This window comes from Stegostoma tigrinum, chromosome 10, assembly GCF_030684315.1.
Source record: "Stegostoma tigrinum isolate sSteTig4 chromosome 10, sSteTig4.hap1, whole genome shotgun sequence".
Taxonomy (NCBI): Eukaryota; Metazoa; Chordata; class Chondrichthyes; order Orectolobiformes; family Stegostomatidae; genus Stegostoma; species Stegostoma tigrinum.
Genome location: NC_081363.1, coordinates 7,774,044 through 7,794,319, shown reverse-complemented (window position 1 = coordinate 7,794,319; position 20,276 = coordinate 7,774,044). Strand labels below are relative to the sequence as shown.

At 44.9% G+C, this 20,276-nt stretch overlaps 1 protein-coding gene across 13 annotated transcripts in view; it reads left to right on the top strand.

Moving 5' to 3' along the window:
- dglucy (D-glutamate cyclase) overlaps positions 1-20,276 on the top strand; it is a 106,995-nt gene that overhangs the window by 33,706 nt on the left and 53,013 nt on the right. For 2 of the 13 annotated variants that reach the window (XM_048537770.2, XM_048537767.2), the window contains 2 exons: positions 10,499-10,610; positions 16,309-16,414. In XM_048537770.2, the coding sequence (XP_048393727.1) occupies positions 10,569-10,610; positions 16,309-16,414 (148 nt within the window). In that variant the 5' untranslated portion in view covers positions 10,499-10,568. Of the gene's footprint in view, positions 1-2,555; positions 2,640-3,216; positions 3,351-3,584; positions 3,606-6,735; positions 6,934-10,498; positions 10,611-16,308; positions 16,415-20,276 lie in introns of those variants that run through there. The other 11 variants (XM_048537775.2, XM_048537772.2, XM_059648956.1 and 8 more) reach the window with 10 other exon arrangements.

Here is a 20,276-nt window from a genome sequence, read left to right as displayed (position 1 = left end):
CTCCAAGCCTGCGCCGATCAAGATCGTCCTGTCATCTATTTTCTAACGGTCTGTGTCCATTTGCTCCCTGCCCATCCATGTACCTGTCCAAATATATCTTAAAAGACGCTAACGTGTCTGCGTCTACCACCTCTGCTGGCAACGCGTTCCAGGCACCCACCACCCTCTGTGTAAAGAACTTTCCACGCATATCTCCCCTAAACTTTCCTCGTCTCACTTTGAACTCATGACCCCTAGTAATTGAATCCCCTACTCTGGGAAAAAGCTTTTTGCTATTCATCTTGTCTATACCCCTCATGATTTTGCAGACCTCAATTAGGTCCCCCCTCAATCTCTGTCTTTCAAATGAAAATAATCCTAATCTACTCAACCTCTCTTCATAGCTAGCACCCTCCATACCAGGCAACATCCTGGTGAACCTCCTCTGCACCCTCGCCAAAGCATCCACATCCTTTTTGTAATGTGGTGACCAGAACTGTACACAGCACTCCAAATGTGGCCGAACCAAAGTCCTATACAACTGCAACATGACCTGCCAACTCTTGTACTCAATACCCCGTCCAATGAAGGAAAGCATGCCATATGCCTTCTTGACCACCCTATTGACCTGCGTTGTCACCTTCAGGGAACAATGGACCTGAACACCCAGATCTCCCTGTGCATCAATTTTCCCTAGGACTTTTCCATTTACTGTATAGTTCTCCTTTGAATTTGATCATCAAAAATGCATCACCTCGCATTTTACTGGATTGAACTCCATCTGCCATTTATCTGCCCAACTCTCCAGTCTATCTGTATTCTGCTGTAATCTCTGACAGTCCCCTTCACTATCTGCTACTCCACCAATCTTAGTGTCATCTGCACACGTGCTGATCCGACCACCTACACCTTCCTCCAAATCATTTACATATATCACAAACAACAGTGGTCCCAGCACAGATCCCTGTAGAACACCACTGGTCACAGGTCTCCAATTTGAGAAACTCCCTTCTACTAGCACTCTCTGTCTCCTGTTGCCTAGCCGGTTTTTTTATCCATCCAGCTAGCACACCCTGGACCCCGTGTGACTTCACTTTCTCCATCAGCCTGCCATGGGGAACCTTATCAAACACCTTACTGAAGTCCATGTATATGATGTCTACAGCCTTTCCCTCATCGACCAACTTTGTCACGTCCTCAAAGAATTCTATTAAGTTGGTAAGACATTACCTTCCCTGCACAAAACCATGTTGCCTATCACTAATAAGCCAATTTTCTTCCAAATGGGAATAGATCCTATCCCTCAGTATCTTCTCCAGTAGGTTCCCTACCACTGACGTCAGGCTCACCGGTCGATAATTACCTGGATTATCCTTGCTGCCCTTCTTAAACAAGGGGACATTAGCAAACCTCCAGTCCTCTGGGACCTCACCTGTGTCTAAGAATGCTGCAAAGATATCTGTTAAAGCCCTCGCTAGTTCCTCTCTCGCTTCCCTCAGTCCCTGGGATAGATCCCATCCGGACCTGGGGACTTGTCCACCTTAATGTCTTTTAGGATACCGAACACTTCCTCCTTCCTTATGTCAACTTGACCTGGAGTAAGTAATCCCAAATTGCTGCTGAGAAGGCAGAGTTAGAAGCTTCTAGGATGAAGCTCCGTACCGGAGACTTGAATATCAGCTGATACTCCTTGTGCTATACCGATGGGGTGCTGCACTATTAGATGTGACAAATGTCGGATTGGCTGTTAACTTGAGTCACCCTGTTTGTTCTCTCAAATAGATACAAAGACATAATAGTGCTATTTTGGAACAGAGCAGGGAGTTAACCCTGTGTAGTGATTGGAATGGGCCAGGTAGATCTTATTAACTGTGGGATCCTTGATTGGGGCTGTTAACCTGGGCCAATCATGGAGCCCTGGCTGACAGATATGAGATTCAAACAGACTCCGAGCTAGCTGGTGACAGCCAGTGTTCCTGCGTAAAAAGGAAAAAGACAAAAAAAACTGAAAAAATAACTGGGAGATTAGAATCTCCTCAGTCGAGGAAAAAAAATGAGAGATTCAGAAGGCCTCCTCAGTCTAGGGACAGGTCTGAGCTGGCTGGTCAGAGCCCATGCACTGTGCACACGTAAATAAAAGGGTGACGTGCTGATGGAATACTGGCCTCTGTGCAGTTATTTCACCCTGGTACCTTGGCCAGTTAGGAAGAGGAGGTATATTGGACTTGAATGTTTTTTGCCTCTCTCCACAGGTATTTCCAGATGTGTTGAGTCTCTCCATGACTTTCTGCTTTTATCTATTTATTTCGGTCTGACTTGTACTGGCCCGTGTCTATCATTTGTTTAATTGGTTTCTAACTGTTTTTATTGGTGTCTTGGAACTCCCTTCCTAACGGTATTGTGGATATCGCTGTGCCACATGGACAGCAACGGTTCAGGAAGACAGTTCACCACCACCTTGTACAGGTCAACTGAAAATGGGCAATAATGCTGGCTCCGTTAATGATTGTACGTGTGGATGTATATTTTTGGGATGGACACTGATGAATTTTTTTTAAATTTGTCATAATTTTTAGGTAGCTTCTAATCGACTTGATCAGGGAGGCTGTTACACACCTCTGGAGCAGGTGGGACTTGAACCTAGACCTCCTTGTCCAGAGGTAGGGAAAGTGCTACTGTGCTTCAAGACCCCTTACAACATATGGATTTCTTTTTCTCTACACCCAGATGTGCTATCACACACAACTGAGCGACATTCCCTCCACCAGGCCCAGGAACAGACCCACAAGGAGGTCCTCAATTTGCCCACACCTCTCTGCACAGGATGACCAAAGATCAGGAGCGTAGGGAGAAAATGAAATAAAAAATTCAAAGAAAGATCATTCAAATAACTACAAAGATTGTGCATTTTCCCACAACTGATGTGATCCATGGACTCCGCAGTACTGCAAAATAAAGACTTGGGCTGGGAGTCCGAGAATTGCTGCAATCTGTGGTTTTAAGGGACTGCTCTGTGCAACACCCTATGCTCCAGAAAAATGGGACAATTTATGGATTATATATGCCTTTGTACTCACTGCAGGTATGCCCAAAGTTATTGCTGCACTCATGGTGACTTGGCAGAAACATTTGCAGCTAAACTGAATCTTTCCATTCCATAAATTGGTCAACTGGCGTTAACCATTAGACAAATTGCAAAAGTGCAGCCAAGTAATAATGACTGAATCATCTCCTCAGTAATCCTGGTTAAACTTTAATTTAACTCAGTACTGACTGAGTTGAGAAATCTTAAGGTTTTGTTGCCTTTTCATGAAGCATACTTTCATTTGGCAATGGATGCTGAAACTTTGGATCCGTCGATAAGCAATGAGGTACAGTACAGTCGGGTAGAAAGGCTTTCTGGATATTTGTGTTTTACACATCTTTTTCTTTTCAAAGAAAATTGTGAACACTGGACAGAAACCACAGTCCAAATTTCAGGTTTAGCATTGAGAAAGAAAACCTGTAAAGAGAAGGAAATGGGAAAAGCAAGAAGCGGAGGTTAGGTGACAAGAAGCTGACAGGGGTGAAAGGTTTGGTGGTTAAAACTCTGTAAATTGCAGGAGAAAATTCTGAGACAGTGGAAGGTAAGGCATGCCACAATTGTATGACTCATAGGGTGAAGAATAAATTAGAGATTGCTATACGGGACACAATTCCAAAATGCATAAATGTTGTGAAACTTGGAAGCATAGTACACTGATGAGGATAATGTAGAACTTCAAAAGGACATGAACAGGTTGTTGGAATTGGCAGAAAAGTGGCAGATCAGATTCATTACAGAGAAATGTGAAGCAATTCATGTTGTTAGAAAGAACACGGAGACACTATTTAAAGTGAAGAGAACAATTTTAAAGATAATGCAGGAGCAGAGGGATTTGGGTGTATACACACATTCATTATTTAAGGTCGCAGGACAGTTTGTGAGTGATTAATTAAAAATATAGTATCCTAGGCTTTATTAATAGAAGCATAGAATACAAGCAAAATAAAAAACAGATTATGTTAAGTCTCAATAAAACATTTAGTTTGGCCTAAACTTAGTATTGCATCCAGTTCTGTGCACTACACTGCAGGAAAGATGTGAAGGCATTGGAGAGAGTACAGAAAACAGTCAGAAGAATGATTCCAGGGATGAGGAAAATTAGTTTTGTACATAGAGAAAAGCAGACTTTTGTCCTTGGACAGAAGGGTTAGGGGCAGTGTGATCAAAGTATTCAAAATCATGAGGGGTCTGAAAGAACAGATAATGAGAAGCCTCTGTCACAGAATGGGGCAGTGGTTCAGTGGTTAGCATGCTGCCCAACAGTGGCAGAGACCTGGGTTTGATTCCTCCATCGATGACTGTCTGTGCAGAGTTTCTCCTCTGTCTGCATGAGTTCCCTGTCACAGTACAAAGATGTGCAGATTAGGTGGATTGACCATGCTAAATTGCCCCATAGTGTCCTGGGATGTGCTGGTTAGTCGGGTTAGTCATAATAAATGCCAAGTTAAAGAAATAGGTTAGGAAATATGTTTGTGTGGATGGAATGCTCTTTGGAGGGTTGGTATGGATTTGATGCACTGAATGATCTGCTTCTACACTGTAGGGATTCTGTGATTCTAAGAATGAGAGGACACAGATTTAAAGTAATTGTAACAGAAACAATGGAAACATGAGGGGCAATTTTTCTATGCAGTGGGTTGTTAAGATCTGGAATGTGTTGCCCGAAGATGTACTGGAAGGTTCAACTGAAGCATTCAATAGGGAATTGAATTATTATTGAAAAAGGTGAATGTGCTAGGTTATAGAGAGGCAGTGAGAGAAATGCAGTAGGTGCTTTGCTCATTTTGTATGATAAAAATTCTATGATTCTGTGAAATGAATCCTGCTTCTACCCAACTCAGTTATTGACGCAGCATTCTTCTGACACTCTTCCAGCTCAAAGAGAACAGAATCCTTCACCTAATTTTGTAGTGAAGCCACTTTCTTTGAACAACAGTGTAAATAAGGAAACATAACATAGCAAAGAAGTGATGTAATTTTCCGTCCTTTCAGCTTTAAAGGTGATCACAACAGTATTTCATGAGGCAGTTTAGAGGGGCACCTTATGAGTTCATCCAAGAGAATAGGGATGAGGAAACCCTGCATTTGTAGGGAAAATCTTCAGCAGTACTGATCAAGCCCACCGACTCCCACAGCTACCTTGAATACACCTCGTCCCACCCACACTCCTGCAAAAATTCCATCCCCTATTCCCAATTCCTTTGCCTCCACCGCATCTGTTCCCAGGATGAGGCATTCCACTCCCGCACATCCCAGAAGTCCACGTTCTTCAAGGACCGCAACATCCCCCCACAGTGGTCGAGAACGCCCTTGACTGCATTTCTCGCAACACATCCCCTCACACCCTGTCCCCACAATAACCACCCAAATAGAATCCCCCTAGTCCTCACATACCACCCCACCAACCTCCGGATACAACGCATCATCCTCTGACATTTCCGCCATCTACAATCTGACCCCACCTACCAAGACATTTTTCCATCCCCACCCTTGTCTGCCTTCCGGAGAGACCACTCTCTCCGTGACTCCCTTGTCTGCTCCTTGTCCCCTCCAACCCCACCACACCCGGCACCTTCCCCTGCAATCGCAGGAAGTGCTACACTTGCCCCCTACGCCTCCTCCCTAACCCCCATCCCAGGCCCCAAGATGACTTTCCAGATGAAGCAGATGTTCACCTGCACATCTGCCATTGTGGTATACTGTATGCACTGTACCTGGTGTGGCTTCCTCTACATTGCGGAAACCAAGCGGAGGCTTGGGGACTGCTTTGCAGAACACCTCCGCTCGGTTCGCAATAAACAAATGCACCTGCCAGTCGCGAACCATTTTAAGTCCCCCTCCCATTCCTTAGACGACATGTCCATCATGGCCCTCCTAGAGTGCCACAATGATGCCACCTGAAGGTTGCAGGAACAGCAACTCACATTCCGCTTGGGAACCCTGCAGCCCAATGGTATCAATGTGGACTTCACAAGCTTCAAAATCTCCCCTTCCCCCACTGCATCCCAAAACCAGCCCAGCTCGTCCCCGCCTCCCTAACCTGTTCTTCCTCTCACCTATCCCCTCCTCCCACCTCAAGCCGCACCTCCATTTCCTACCTATTAACCTCATTCTGCCTCCTTGACCTGTCCGTCCTCCCCAGACTGACCTATCCCCTCCCCACCTCCCCATCTATACTCTCCTCTCCACCTATCTTATTTTCTCTCCATCTTCAGTCCACCTCCCCCTCTTTATTTCAGAACCCTCTCCCCATCCCCCTCTCTGATGAAGGGTCTAGGCCCAAAATGTCAGCTTTTGTGCTCCTGAGATGCTGCTGGGCCTGCTGTGTTCATCCAGCTTCACACTTTGTTATCTTGGATTCTCCAGCATCTGCAGTTCCCATTTTCTCTGATGTCTGAGAATGATGTTCTATATTCTAAAAGAGTGTAGAAAATTATTTGTCTTCATCCTGCAATTTAGAGATACTGTCAGATGTGACAGGCAATGCTCAAGTTCCTCTTATCTTACTGTTTTGCCTGGCATGATCTGTGGCAATAGCAAATGTAGTTCCAACAGAACAAAAAACAAAGAACTGTGGACGTTGGAAATCGGAAACAAAAACAGAAATAGCTGATAAGATTCTGAGGAAGGGTCACTGGACCTGAAACATTGACTCCACTTTCTTTTCACAGATACTGCCTGATCTGCTGAGTTCCTCCAGCTATTTCTGTTTTTGTCACACTGCCAGTTCTGACTGCAAAGTGTCCAGTGAAAGCAGCAATCTCTGAAGAGATCTATGTTGATTCTTTGCAGTCCTTGTTGATTTCCTTTTGAAGAAGCATATCTATACTCTTCCTGGTGATTCACAAATAGAAAGATAAGTCTCTGAGGTAAGGTGTGGTGCCATTTCGACCTCAGTGGGCACGTGTTCATGTTCTACCATGATATTGAACCTATGGAGCATTGAATCCTCCTCTCCATAGTCTTTCTATCATGTACAATAAACATGGTTTAACAATTCTGAAAAGGTCTGGCCTGAACTAATATCAAGGCATAAAAAATCTACACAAGAACACAATTAACATTTGGGAGTCTCTGGAATGGAGTTTTGTAGTTAGCTGTCTCTCAGATGAGGATTTGTGAAATGAACTTGCAGAAGTCCTGTAATAAATGCCACATAATAAAATGTCACATAATTATGCATCACAAAGCCAGCAGTCATGTGGATAGAATGTCATGTAATTAAACATGCTTCCAACAAGAGCTGGCAAACCTTGCTAAGGTAAATGCAAGATTTTTTAAAATTCATTCATGGGATATGGGCGTCATTGGCTAGGCCAGCATTCATTGCCCATCCATATTCACTGTGGGTCTGGAGTCACATGTAGGCCAAAGCAGGTAACAATGGCAGATTTACTTTCCTGTAGGACATTAGTCAGCCACATGGGTTTTTCCAACAATCGACAGTGGTTTCACATCATCGGTGGACCCTTTATTCTTTTTATTGAATTCACATTCCACAATGTGCCATTAAGGTATTTGAACCCATGTACCCAGAATATTAGAGATGACACGGTGTGAAGCTGAACGAACACAGCAGGCCAAGCAGAGGAGCAGGAAAGCTTGACGTTTCAGATCGGGACCCTTCATCGAAGGGTCTAGGCCTGAAACATCAGCTTTTGTGCTTTTAAAATGCTGCTTGGCCTGCTGTGTTCATCCAGCTCCACACCTTGTTATCTCGGATTCTCCAGTATCCGCAGTTCTTATTATCTCTCAATATTCAGGCTGTTGGGCTGTAATGTGTTGTTCCTCCAGTTTATGTTTGGCCTCACTTTGACGGTGGAGGAGGCCAAGGATGCACAAGCCACTAGCGGAGTGGGAGGGAGAGTTAGAATGGATGGCAACTAGAAGGTTGGGTCAGTTGGTGCTTGCAGAGCGCAGATGCTCTGCAAACTGGTCCCCGAGTCTGCGTTTGGTTGCTCTGATATAGAGATGACACCAGGAGCAATAGATACAGTCAATGAAGTTAGATGAAGTGTAGTGAATCTCTGCAAGTGTAGCAGATCCTGCAGTTGCAGGGAAAAGTACCAGGTGTGGTAGAGGGGTTGGAAGAGAGTGTGGAGCTAATGAGGGAGTCATGGATTGAACAGACTCGGATGAAAGTGGACAGGGGTAGGGAGGGAAATATCTTTGGTAGTGAGCTCTGATTGTATGTGGCGGAAATGTTAGAGGATTAAGTGTTATATTCAGAGGTTGGTGGGGTGTTATGTGAGGACTAAGGGAACTCTATTCTTATTGTTGTTGGGGCAAGAGGGTTTGAGGGCCAAAGCATGGGAAATGTGATTGATGACATCCTTAATAACAGAGGAGGGAAAACTACAGTCCCTAAAATTGAAGGATATCTGGGAAGTCCTAGAGTAGAATGCCTCCACCTGGGAGCAGATGTGGTGGAGGCAGAGGATTTGTGAGTATGGGATAGCATTTTTGCAGGAGGGTGGGTGAGAGGAGGTGTAGTCAAGCTAATTGTGGGAGTCAGTAGGTTTGAAATGGATGTCAGTATGCAGTCAGTTATGGGGATGGAGACAAAGAGGTCCAGGAAGGTGATGGAGGTGTCAAAAATGGTCCAAGTGAATTTCAATGCGCAGTGGAAGGTGTTGGCAAAGTTGGTGAACAGTTCTAATTCCTTGTGGGAGCATGAGCCAGCACCAGTATAGTCATCAACGTAGCAGAGAAAGAGGTGAGGGATGGCACTGGTGTACTTGTTGATGAGGGACTGCTTCCCTTTTTGCTATTGGGAGCACTCTCCAAATACAACGCATCATCCTCTGACCTTTCCCCCACCAAAAAGATATTCCCCTCCTCACCCTGTCCACTCTCCGCGGGACCATTCACTCCATGACTCCCTTGTCAGCTTCACACTCCCCACCAACCTCTTCACCACAGCCGGTACCTATCCCTGTAACTGCAGGAAGTGCTACAGCTGCCCCTACACCTCATCTCTCACCTCTATCCAAGACCCCAATTAATCCTTCCAATCCAGCAGAGATTCCCTGCACTTCATCTAACTTACTGTATCTGTTGCTGCCCGATGTGGTCTCCTGTATATCGGGGAGATCAAACACAGACTTGTGGACTGGTTTGCGGAACATCTGTGTTCTCCACACACCAACCAACCCGACCTTCCTGCTGCCATCCACTTTAACTTTCCCTCCACTCCATGAGATCTTACAATCCAATGGCCTGAATATTGACTTCATCAGCTTTAAAATCTTCCTACTCACTTGTACTCCACCCTTCCCACTGGCCAATCATAAAAACCCCTACTTGCATCCACATATCTCCATCCCGCCTACCCTGACCCCAGCCCCACCCTACTCCCTCTATTTATTTCTGTGCTACCCTCCACCTGCCCAGTTATGATGAAGGATTTTGGCCCAAAACGTTGACTTCCCTGCTTCTTGGATGTTGTCTGACCTGCTGTGCTTTTCCAGCTCCACATTTACTGGTTCTAGCTTCCAGCATCTAAAGTCCTGTCTCTGGGGTCTGTTGTAAGACTGGAAAAAGAACTGTCTTAAGGAGGAATGCCCTCCCAAACAGCATTGTAGATGTCCCCTCACCAAATGGACTACAGCAGTGTGATGGAATACTTCCCACTTGCCTGGATGAGTGCAGTTGCAACAACACTGATTGACACCATTCAAGACAAAGAAGCCAGTTTGATTGGCACTACATCCACGAGCATTCATTCCCTCCACCACCGATGCTTAGTAGCAGCAGTATGTTACATCTACAAGATGCACTGCAAAAGTTCATCAAAGATCCTCAGACAGCACTTTCCAAACCCACAACCACTTCCATCTAGGATAGGGGTAGCAGATATATGGGAACACCACCACCTCCATGTTCCCCTCCAAGCCACTCACCATCCTGACTTGGAAATATATTGCTGTTCTTTAACTGTTGCCTGGTCAAAATCCTGGAATTCCTTCCCTAAGAGCATTGTGGGTCAGCCCACAGCAGGTGAACTGTAGCAGTTCAAGAAAGCAGGTCACCATCACCTTCTCAGGTGCAACTAGGGATGGGCAATAAATGCTGGCTCAGTCAGCTACACCCACATCCAATTAATGAATTATAGAAAATCAATTTGCTTATTGCACTGACAGTTTAAACAAGTTTTCAAAAAGTGAAACACGTGTATTTGGGGAGTTTGAACTGAAACATTACATTCTGCCAAAGTGCCTCTGTTTCCCATAAACCAATGGGAGAGTTAATTTTCGGTTGCAAACAAGGTGTCAATCATCTGCAGTTCACATTATCACTGTCAATCTGTTTTAATACTTTTGGAGTTGAACGCAATATAATCGTGGTTACTACTTTTTTTGTTTAAAATGCTGTCATTCATTCCACTTTTATAAGCACACTGTGTACTTTTTTTGTTGCTTTTACATTCACCAGGGCTGGACAATGCTGAATGCTGGCTTCCTGAAGTCTGTGCTGCCGGCCTCCGCCAGAGGCTTGATCCGAAATGGACTACTGCGGGGTGCGGCCACCTCCGGCATGTCTCAAGGTACTTCACCCCTCTCTGTGCCCACCCTTGTGTCATCAACACCCGTACTCTTGACCCCGAATTAAAATATTATACAAAGAGAAAAAAACTGATATTCAAGGGGTCTGCCAGTGACCCCGATCTTTGCTATCTGACATTCGCTCCACTGAATCGAAACACGAGAGTAGGGATGAAAAACATCTCGGCCGACGGACCGTAAGGAGACACGCAGGCCGTTAAAAAAGTAAAATGCACAGTATAGCGAGTCAGAGTACAGTCAATTACCTACAGCTGTGAAGTCACACCGGTCATTTCAGCCTTAGGCTGGAAAAACCGGTTTTTCATTCGAATTTGCAATATCATGTGAAAAAAATATTTTCAACGTGCGCCCCACTTTCCGCGGGGAGGATCTGAGTTTTGTGTAAGCAAAAAATCGACTAAAGCGCCCCCAACAGCTTAAAAAAAGAATGGTTCTCAGCAAAACGCGTTCGTGCATTCGGGACATCCGAAAACACTTGAGTCAATGGAGTATATTTTCGTGAGTGTCGTTACTGTTGTGATGTAAGCAAATGTGTCAGCTAATTTGTACACGGGCAAGTATCAAACAGCAAACGCGATTGATATTGCCAATCAACCTGTGCAGAGATGTTTGCACACCTCTGGAGCAGGTCTTGAACCCAGGCCTCCTCGTTCAGAGGTAGGGACGTCACTGTGTCACACAATCTCTCAGCAAATATGCCAATTAACAAATAATTTTCTCTTGTGATGTTGATTGCAGAGAGGGTATGAATATTGGTTAGGATACAAGGGTGAATCCCTCTGCATTTCTATGGAATTTTGATTTGATTTGAAGAGTTACATTATAAAGTGAGATAACAAGGTGTAGAAATCCATTTCTGAAGAAGAGTCTAGACCCAAAATGTCAGCTTTTCTGATGCTGCTTGGCCTGCTGTGTTCATCCAGCTCTACTCCTTGTTATCTCAGATTCTCCAGCATCGGCAGTTCTTACATTATAAGGTATCAGAGATAATGGGAACTGCAGATGCTGGAGATTCCAAGATAATAAAATGTGCGGCTGGATGAACACAGCAGGCCAAGCAGCATCTCAGGAGCACAAAAGCTGACGTTTCGGGCCTAGACCCTTCATCAGAGAGGGGGATGGGGAGAGGGAACTGGAATAAACTGGGCTGGTTTAGGGATGCAGTAGGGGAAGGGGAGATTTTGAAACTGGTGAAGTCCGCATTGATACCATTGGGCTGCAGGGTTCCCAGGCGGAATATGAGTTGCTGTTCCTGCAACCTTCGGGTGGCATCATTGTGGCAGTGCAGGAGGCCCATGATGGACATGTCATCTAGAGAATGGGAGGGGGAGTGGGTCTCCCGCATTTCCCGCGACACATCCCTCACACCCCGCCCCCGCCACAACCGCCCCAAGAGGATCCCCCTCGTTCTCACACACCACCCCACCAACCTCTGGATACAACGCATTATCCTCCGACACTTCCGCCATTTACAATCCGACCCCACCACCCAAGACATTTTTCCATCCCCTCCCCTGTCTGCTTTCCGGAGAGACCACTCTCTCCGTGACTCCCCTGTTCGCTCCACACTGCCCTCCAACCCCACCACACCCGGCACCTTCCCCTGCAACCGCAGGAAATGCTACACTTGTCCCCACACCTCCTCCCTCACCCCCATCCCAGGCCCCAAGATGACATTCCACATTAAGCAGAGGTTCACCTGCACATCTGCCAATGTGGTATACTGCATCCACTGTACCCGGTGCGGCTTCCTCTACATTGGGGAAACCAAGCGGAGGCTTGGGGACCGCTTTGCAGAACACCTCCGCTCAGTTCGCAACAAACAACTGCACCTCCCAGTCGCAAACCATTTCCACTCCCCCTCCCATTCTCTTGATGACATGTCCATCATGGGCCTCCTGCACTGCCACAATGATGCCACCCGAAGGTTGCAGGAACAGCAACTCATATTCCGCCTGGGAACCCTGCAGCCATATGGTATCAATGCGGACTTCACCAGTTTCAAAATCTCCCCTTCCCCTACTGCATCCCTAAACCAGCCCAGTTCATCCCCTCCCCCCACTGCACCACACAACCAGCCCAGCTCTTCCCCTCCACCCACTGCATCCCAAAACCAGTCCAACCTGTCTCTGCCTCCCTAACCGGTTCTTCCTCTCACCCATCCCTTCCTCCCACCCCAAGCCGCACCCCCAGCTACCTACTAACCCCATCCCACCTCCTTGACCTGTCCGTCTTCCCTGGACTGACCTATCCCCTCCCTACCTCCCCACCTACACTCTCTCCACCTATCTTCTTTACTCTCCATCTTCGGTCCGCCTCCCCCTCTCTCCCTATTTATTCCAGTTCCCTCTCCCCATCCCCCTCTCTGATGAAGGGTCTAGGCCCGAAACGTCAGCTTTTGTGCTCCTGAGATGCTGCTTTGCCTGCTGTGTTCATCCAGCCTCACATTTTATTATCTTACATTATAAGGTGTTGTCTTACGCGTTTTACAGGCAGGTCATACTATACAAGTAAGTCAGGGTAACAGAACAGAGTGCAGGGTACAGTGTTACAGCTGCCAAGAAGGTGCAGAGAGAGAGAAATCTGCATTAACATTTAATATAGACAAATGGAGACTGGAAGAACACAGCAGGCCAGGCAGCATCTGAGGAGTCAATTTTTTGGGTTCAAAGCGAGTGTGGAACGCATTGAGCTCATCAGTGGGGATGTACTGTTGCAATTGTTAGCCACTAACAGTCCCCATTAATAGCTATTCACCGTCCTAGCCAGATCATTACCCAGTCCTTTGTCCGACTGTTTTTGGGCTTCACCACCTCGCCCCCCCCCCCCCCCCCCCAACCATCATTTACTCTTTGCCCCCTCCTAAGGTGGGGCAGTCCAAAGGCATAGACTTAAGTTGAGAGGGGGAAGATATAAAATGGACCATAAGGGTAACGTTTTCGTGCAGAGGCTGTTGCATGTATGAAGCAATCTTTTAGAGAAATTGGTGAAAGTGGTACAATTACATTTAAAAGATATCTGGGGGTGGTATATGAATATGGAATGTTGATAGAGATATAGGCCAAATGCCAGCAAATGTGACTGGTTCCGATTGGGGTGTCTGGTCAAGCAGATTAGTTGGTCCGAAGCATCTGTTTCCATGCTGCATGACCTGATGACTATACCCTAGCTAGCTGCACTAGGTAGCTGAGGAGTTTGTGAATGCATTGATAGTGATCTTGCAGGACTGGGAAGGCAACAGCCTCGTGGTATTGTCATTAGACAATTAATCCAGACAGACCGCTAATGTTCTGGGAATCTGGGTTTGAATCCCATCACAGCAGAGCGTGGAATTTGAATTCAGTAAAAAATATGTGGCATTAGGAATCTGCCGATGACCATGGAACCGTTGTTGATTGTCGTTAAAAACCCATGTGGCTCACTAATGTTCTTCAGTGAAGGAAATTTCCCAGCCTACATGTGACTCCAGACCCACAACAACGTGGTTGACTCTTGACTGCCCTCTGGGCAATTAGAGATGGGCAATGCATGATGGCCCAATCAGAAATGCCCATATCCTTTGAATGAATGAATGAATGAATGAAGAAAAGATCACTTGAGTCAGGGAGGCTCCTGGACTAGAAGATGGCTGATGTAACGCCTCTGTTTAAGAAGGGAGGGAGGCAGAAAACAGGAACGTGTAGGCTGGTTAGTTTGACCAAGCCATAGGGAAGATATTAAGGATGAGTTTGCAGAGTACTTGGTAAAATAGGGCAGAGTCAAAATGACTTCATAAGGGGAGTTTATACCTGACAAATCTTTCAGAATTCTTTGAGGAGGTGACAAGCAAGTTAGAGGAGAGCAATGGAGCGATCTGTTTGGATTTCCAGAAGGTCTTTCATAAGATGCCACACAGATTTAAGACAAAAGCCCATGGTGTTAGGGACAAGCATGGATAGAGGATTGTCTGACTGGCAGAAGCCAGAGAAGGGGTCTTTTTAGGAGGACAGCCGATGACTAGTAGAGTTCCACAGGAGTCAGTGTGTGGACCACAACTATTCATGTTATACATTAATGATCTGGACAGCGGAACTGAGGGCTTGTTGCTAAGTTTACAGAGGATATAAAGATAGGTGGAAGGACAGGTAGGGTTGAGGAAGTGGGGAGACTGCAGAAGACTTAGAGAATCAACAAAGAAGTGGCAGATGTAATACGTTGTGGCAAAAGTGAGGTGATGGACTTTGATCAAAAGAACAGAGGACATTTTCTAAATGGGGAAAGGCTTCAGAAATCTGAAGCACAAAGGGTCTTGCAAGTACTAGTTCAAGATTCTTGTAAGGTCAATATGCAGGTTCACTTGGCAGTTAGGAAGGCAAATGCAATGTTAGCAGTCATTTCAAGGGGGCTAGAATACAAGACCAGAAATATGCTGCTGAGGCTGTGTAAGGCTCTGGTCAGACTGCATTTGAACTATTGCGACCAGTTTTGGGCCCCATACCTAAGGATGTGCTGAACTTGGAGGGGTTCCAGAGGAGTTTTAGAGGAATGATCCTGAAGGTGATGGGCTTGTCGTGTGAGGAGGAGTTAAGCATTCTGGATTTGTACTCGATGGTATGAACATAGTTTAAAAGTATGAGCAGAGAGATCTGTTTGAAATGTACAGGATACTGAGAGATGTAGATAGAGTGGGCATGGAGAAATTGTTTCTACTTGTAGGAGAGAGTAAGATTCAGAGTGAAGGAATGACTGTTTTGAATTGAGATGGGGAGGAATTTCTTCAGCCAGAGAGAGGTGAATCTGTGGAGCTCATTGTCACAGAGGGCTGTGGAGGCCAAGTCATTGAGTGTATTTAAGACTGATAGGTTCTGGATTGGTAAGGGGACCTAGGTTTACAAGGCGAAGACAGGAGAATAAGGTTGAGAAACATATCAGCCAAGATCGAATGGCAAACCAGACTTGTTCGGCCAAGTGGCCTAATTCTGCTCCTATATATGATGGTCTTATGGTTCTAAGCATCACCAAATTTTGCTTCTTTGTACTTTGTTAAAAAAATATGCACAGCTTGACATTTCTTTCTTTTAGGGTTATACCAAATTCAAAAATGCAGTAGTATTATTTAGATTTTGTGTGCAGCCTCATTTGTGTTGTTAGACTGACAGGTTTTAGTTAGTGGTCAATTAATTTCTTCCCAGATAATCTTTGCTGTTTTACCAGATATAAATTAAAACAACTATTTTATTGATCCCAATGTCAGAAACAATAATGTCTGTGCTTGGTGCTTTTCTCAGAAGATAACAAATGGCCTGACTAGTCAAGGCCTACTCTTGAGAAGCCTTGAGCTGTTGATACCTGTTGGTAATTCCTTAAATCTGCAAGACTGCTGGGTCTCCGACTGTGTTTTTGGGGAGCTCATGAGACCTGTTTAAAAATTACAGAACCCACTCTGGCTTCAGTTTGATGCCCAAAGGGTTAAAAATGTACAATTATGTTTGTATATTTAGAAATCCAAAAACCAATCCTGTCTAAAATCAGTCATCTAGCCCCACAAAAGATTTTTGTTGAGATTTAAAAGGTTATGAGCACAAAGAGTTAAATCTCTGCAGTTCTGAGGGTTGGGCATAACATGCAGCAAATGATATTGTGTTGTCATATTACGTACTTTGTTTTTAGATTTTTCTCACTAATATCTCTTGGTTACAGTTTTGTTTATTCTGGAAACTAAACAGATGCCTGCTGTGTTCATCTTGGATGTTGATCAAACTTCCGCTTCTCTATGTTTTAGAACATGTTGAACTTTTTTCACAAGGTATTCTGTTTTTACAACTCTTAACAAGTTCACTTTTCAAGTGTAGATTTGTAGTGATTGTATTGAGGTCAGCCTGACAGATCTCATAGAATATGAGTTCCCTGAAAGGGGCTGTTAATCCGGCCCAATCAGGGAGCTCCGTCTGACATATAAACAGGAGGGTCAGAATTTGTATGGCACTCTAAAAGCTGGCTCTGAGGAAGCCCGACATATATCAAGTGCAATGAACGTGTCAATAAGGGTGACTGGATGATGAGATACCAGCCTCTGTGGAGTTATTTCAGTGACAAGAGGAAAAAAAAATGCTCCTGAAGAAACTCATTTGCAACAGTCATCTTTGAGTTGGTATAAGCATTTCTGGCATTATGTTGTTATTTAGGAAGCATGACTCATTTGATCTGCTGTCAAAGACTGGGCCTGTGTGGAAAGAATGCATTTTATTTTCTAGATAAATACATTGGAGCAGTTGAAAAGCAATGAGTAATTCTTCTGATGGTTTGTGGACCCACAGCTTTTTCAGTTATTAGGAGCCTAACATTTCCTAAGGCACTACATATTAAAACTTCTCAAGAGCTGATAGATTTAGTTAAGGAATATTATGATCCCAAGCCTCCTCTAATTCAGAGATAGTGTCGGTTTTACTCAGCAGTTTGCAAATTAGGGGAATCTGTGTCTGGATTTTTGACTCAGAGAAACCCACTGGCAGAGTGACTTTGGTTTTCATACATGGGATTAATGATATAACTATGCAAATGTGCCTACTAACTGAAGGCCAACTGGACTTCCAAGAGGCTCTACAACTGGCTTTGTCATGAGAAAATGCAGCAAGTAGAGCATTTGAATTACAGTCAATGCCAACGGAAGTGGATACCCTCGCCAGGCCGACTGAGCTTGGGGAACACCTCTTGGTGAAGACTGTTGCATAGCCTCACTCAGCATATTATCAGAACAGAGAGACTCTAGGTCAGCCCAGAGCAAAACCCCAGACTAAGCCAAGCGTCAGCCAATCGATTAACATTTTCCTCAGAATCTGGGCTAGCAAGCCATCTTAGTTGCTGCCAATATGAAAACTCAAATCAGCAAATGAGTCCCATTTGGTCTGAATTGAGTAAGAGAATTCATAGACTGGTACTAAGGAGAGTGCACATCCTGGAAAAGCCACCCGCACCTGGTTTGGAACAGTTAAATTGCTTACTAACATCCAAATCAAAACAAAGGTCTGGTTTAATAGTCACCTGGTCTGGTGGAAGTTGATATTGGCATGGTTATATCAGTGATCAATGGACCAGTCTTTAACAAAATTTGCTCTGGACTCCAACCTTTAAGTTTGCTCAAGACCTCGGTTATACCTAAAACCTATACTGGGGAAGCTTTACTTTAAGGGTACAACTTTGGTTCTGGTCTCATACGAGAAGCAGCTGGTTCAACTACCACTGTAATAAAAGGCTCAGGCCCAAACCTGATAGGGCGAAATTGGTTGAAAATGATTCATCCTTGATTGGCTCAACGTTTTTCGATTAGAAAATGACTGCCTAAGTGAAGTCGTAATTAAATACCTGGAGGTTTTTCAGGAAGGTCTGTGGTCTATCAAAGGAGCTACCTTGCATGTTGACCAGGAAGCAATTCCATGATTCTGTAAGGTCCACCCAATGCCATTTGCCATATGGGCAAAAGTTGGGGCAGATGGGTGGAAAGTGAAGGAATCATCAAACCAATGCAGTCTATGAAATGGGCAGCACCCATTGTACTGATTGTGATGTTCGACAAGTCAGTATGCTGTTGTGGAGATTTTAAACAAACGGTAAATTTTTTCTCGCAGTAGAATGAATACTTGATCCTTCACATTACAGATTTATATGCAAAACTGGCAGGGGAGCTGTCCTTCACAAAGCTGGACAAACGCCTTGCATAATTGCAGTTGTGGTTAGATGAGAATTCCCAGAAGTATGCTATAACTAAAACCCATGAGGGTTTATTTCAAAACTGCTATTTGTGGTCTCATCAGCCTATGGCAGTTTTTTAGTGGCCGATAAAGAACATTTTACAATGTCTAACCCAGGTCACCATTTATCTGGATGACGTGCTATTGACAGGTTCTGGCATGGTGGTGGCAGGGTAAATCGCTCCACTCTGCTCACCAGTTACCTTTCCTTTACCTTTTTTTTTCCTTCTCTCTCCTCCCTGTCTGTAGTAATTCTATCATCCCCACCCGCCACACTCCATCCTTTTAACTACCTTCCTAAGGAGTCGAGAAGGTGTTCATTCGTGACTGAGAACTGCGTAGCAGGAGCTGAACACACGGGCAGTGTCTTGCTATGATCGCAGATCGAGCGTGGGCTGGAGTTACGTAGGCAGCGAGAGCAGGACATTTGAGGTGGCGGTGGCAAGAGTGGGCCAGTGGAGCAGTTATGGTGGTCTAGCATTTGGAGTGGCACCTGCAACATTGTGAAGACGGGACTTGGAACTCTGAGATCTGGGCGTTATTTTCTAGCCTATCTTTTGGTTCTGTTAAAATCTTTCAATTTTGTTTTTTTTTTGTAACTAAGTGGCTGCTACTGAATGGTGACTTTTTGCATTTTTCACTGTATTTATGTATTTCTATACATAGTACATGTGGTAAATAAATAAATTAAAATAAATTCATAAAGAGAACACAGGGAACTTGGACATTGCCCTTAGATGTTTCTCCCAGGAAGGCATCTGACTTAGAAGAGAAAGCATGTATTCCAAGGACTCCAAGTTACTTGCCTGGCCTACACCTATTGGAAAATAAAAAGAGGGTGATCAAAGATGCCCCAGCTCCTGTGTCTCAACCAGAGTTTAGGCCTTTCCTTGGATAAGTGGATTATTATGGAAAATCCATATATAACCCTGGCACCTTTGCAACTGCTAATGAAAAATGGTCAACCTTGGAAATGGTCTTGTAGCCAAGATACAGCCTTTTAGGAAAGTGACGAAGCAGCTTCATCATCTAATGTACTGGCACACTATGATCCCAAGCAAGACATGCGATGCCTCCCCATATGGTGGCGGTGTACTGTTGACTCTGATGGCCGACTGGAGAGGAACACCCAACAGCGTTTGTTTCTGGACTCTTGTTGATGCCGAGTGCTAATAGCCCAGACAGAGAAAGAAAATTTGGAAGTCATCTTTGTTGTGAGAATGTTCACCAATACCTTTACAGATGTAAATTTCGAAGAGTAACAGACTACAAAGCCTGGCTAGGGCTATTCAAAGATTACAAAGCCATGCTGCCCATTGCTTCAGGTCAAATTCAGGAATAGGCTGTCATTTTAAATGCGTACAGTTGCAAGTTGGAACTCTGCCAGGGAGGCCGAGTAGCAAATGAGGATACCTTTAGCTGCCTCCTGCTGGCAGATTCACCATTTCTAGTACCACTGCTGGAAGAGGTCGTTTTGGTTTTAAACACTTTGAACACCCTTCTGGCCACCGCTGACAGTATCAGGCTGTGGACATATAAAGGTCTGGTCCTGGCAAAGCTAAAACAGCTGGTGGTGTTGGGGGAAACAAAAGAGCCATCACAATCAGAATTGAAACCTTTCTGGACTCAGCGAGATCAGGTTACTGTAACGGTTGACATTTTATTATTGGGAGCAAGAGTGATATCCCAAGCAAAGATGAAAACCAGGAAATGGCTTAACGCCACCAGGCTCATCCAAGGTGTCCAAAATGAAGTGTTTGTGAGAAGTTATGTCTGGTGGCCTGGATCGGATGCAGACATAATCACAGTGGTAGGGCAGTGTCCAGAGTACCAACAAGGACAATAGTTACCACCAGCAGCTCCCCCACATTGGTGGGACTGGCCGGGTAAACCCTGGACTTGGTTATACATTGACAATGC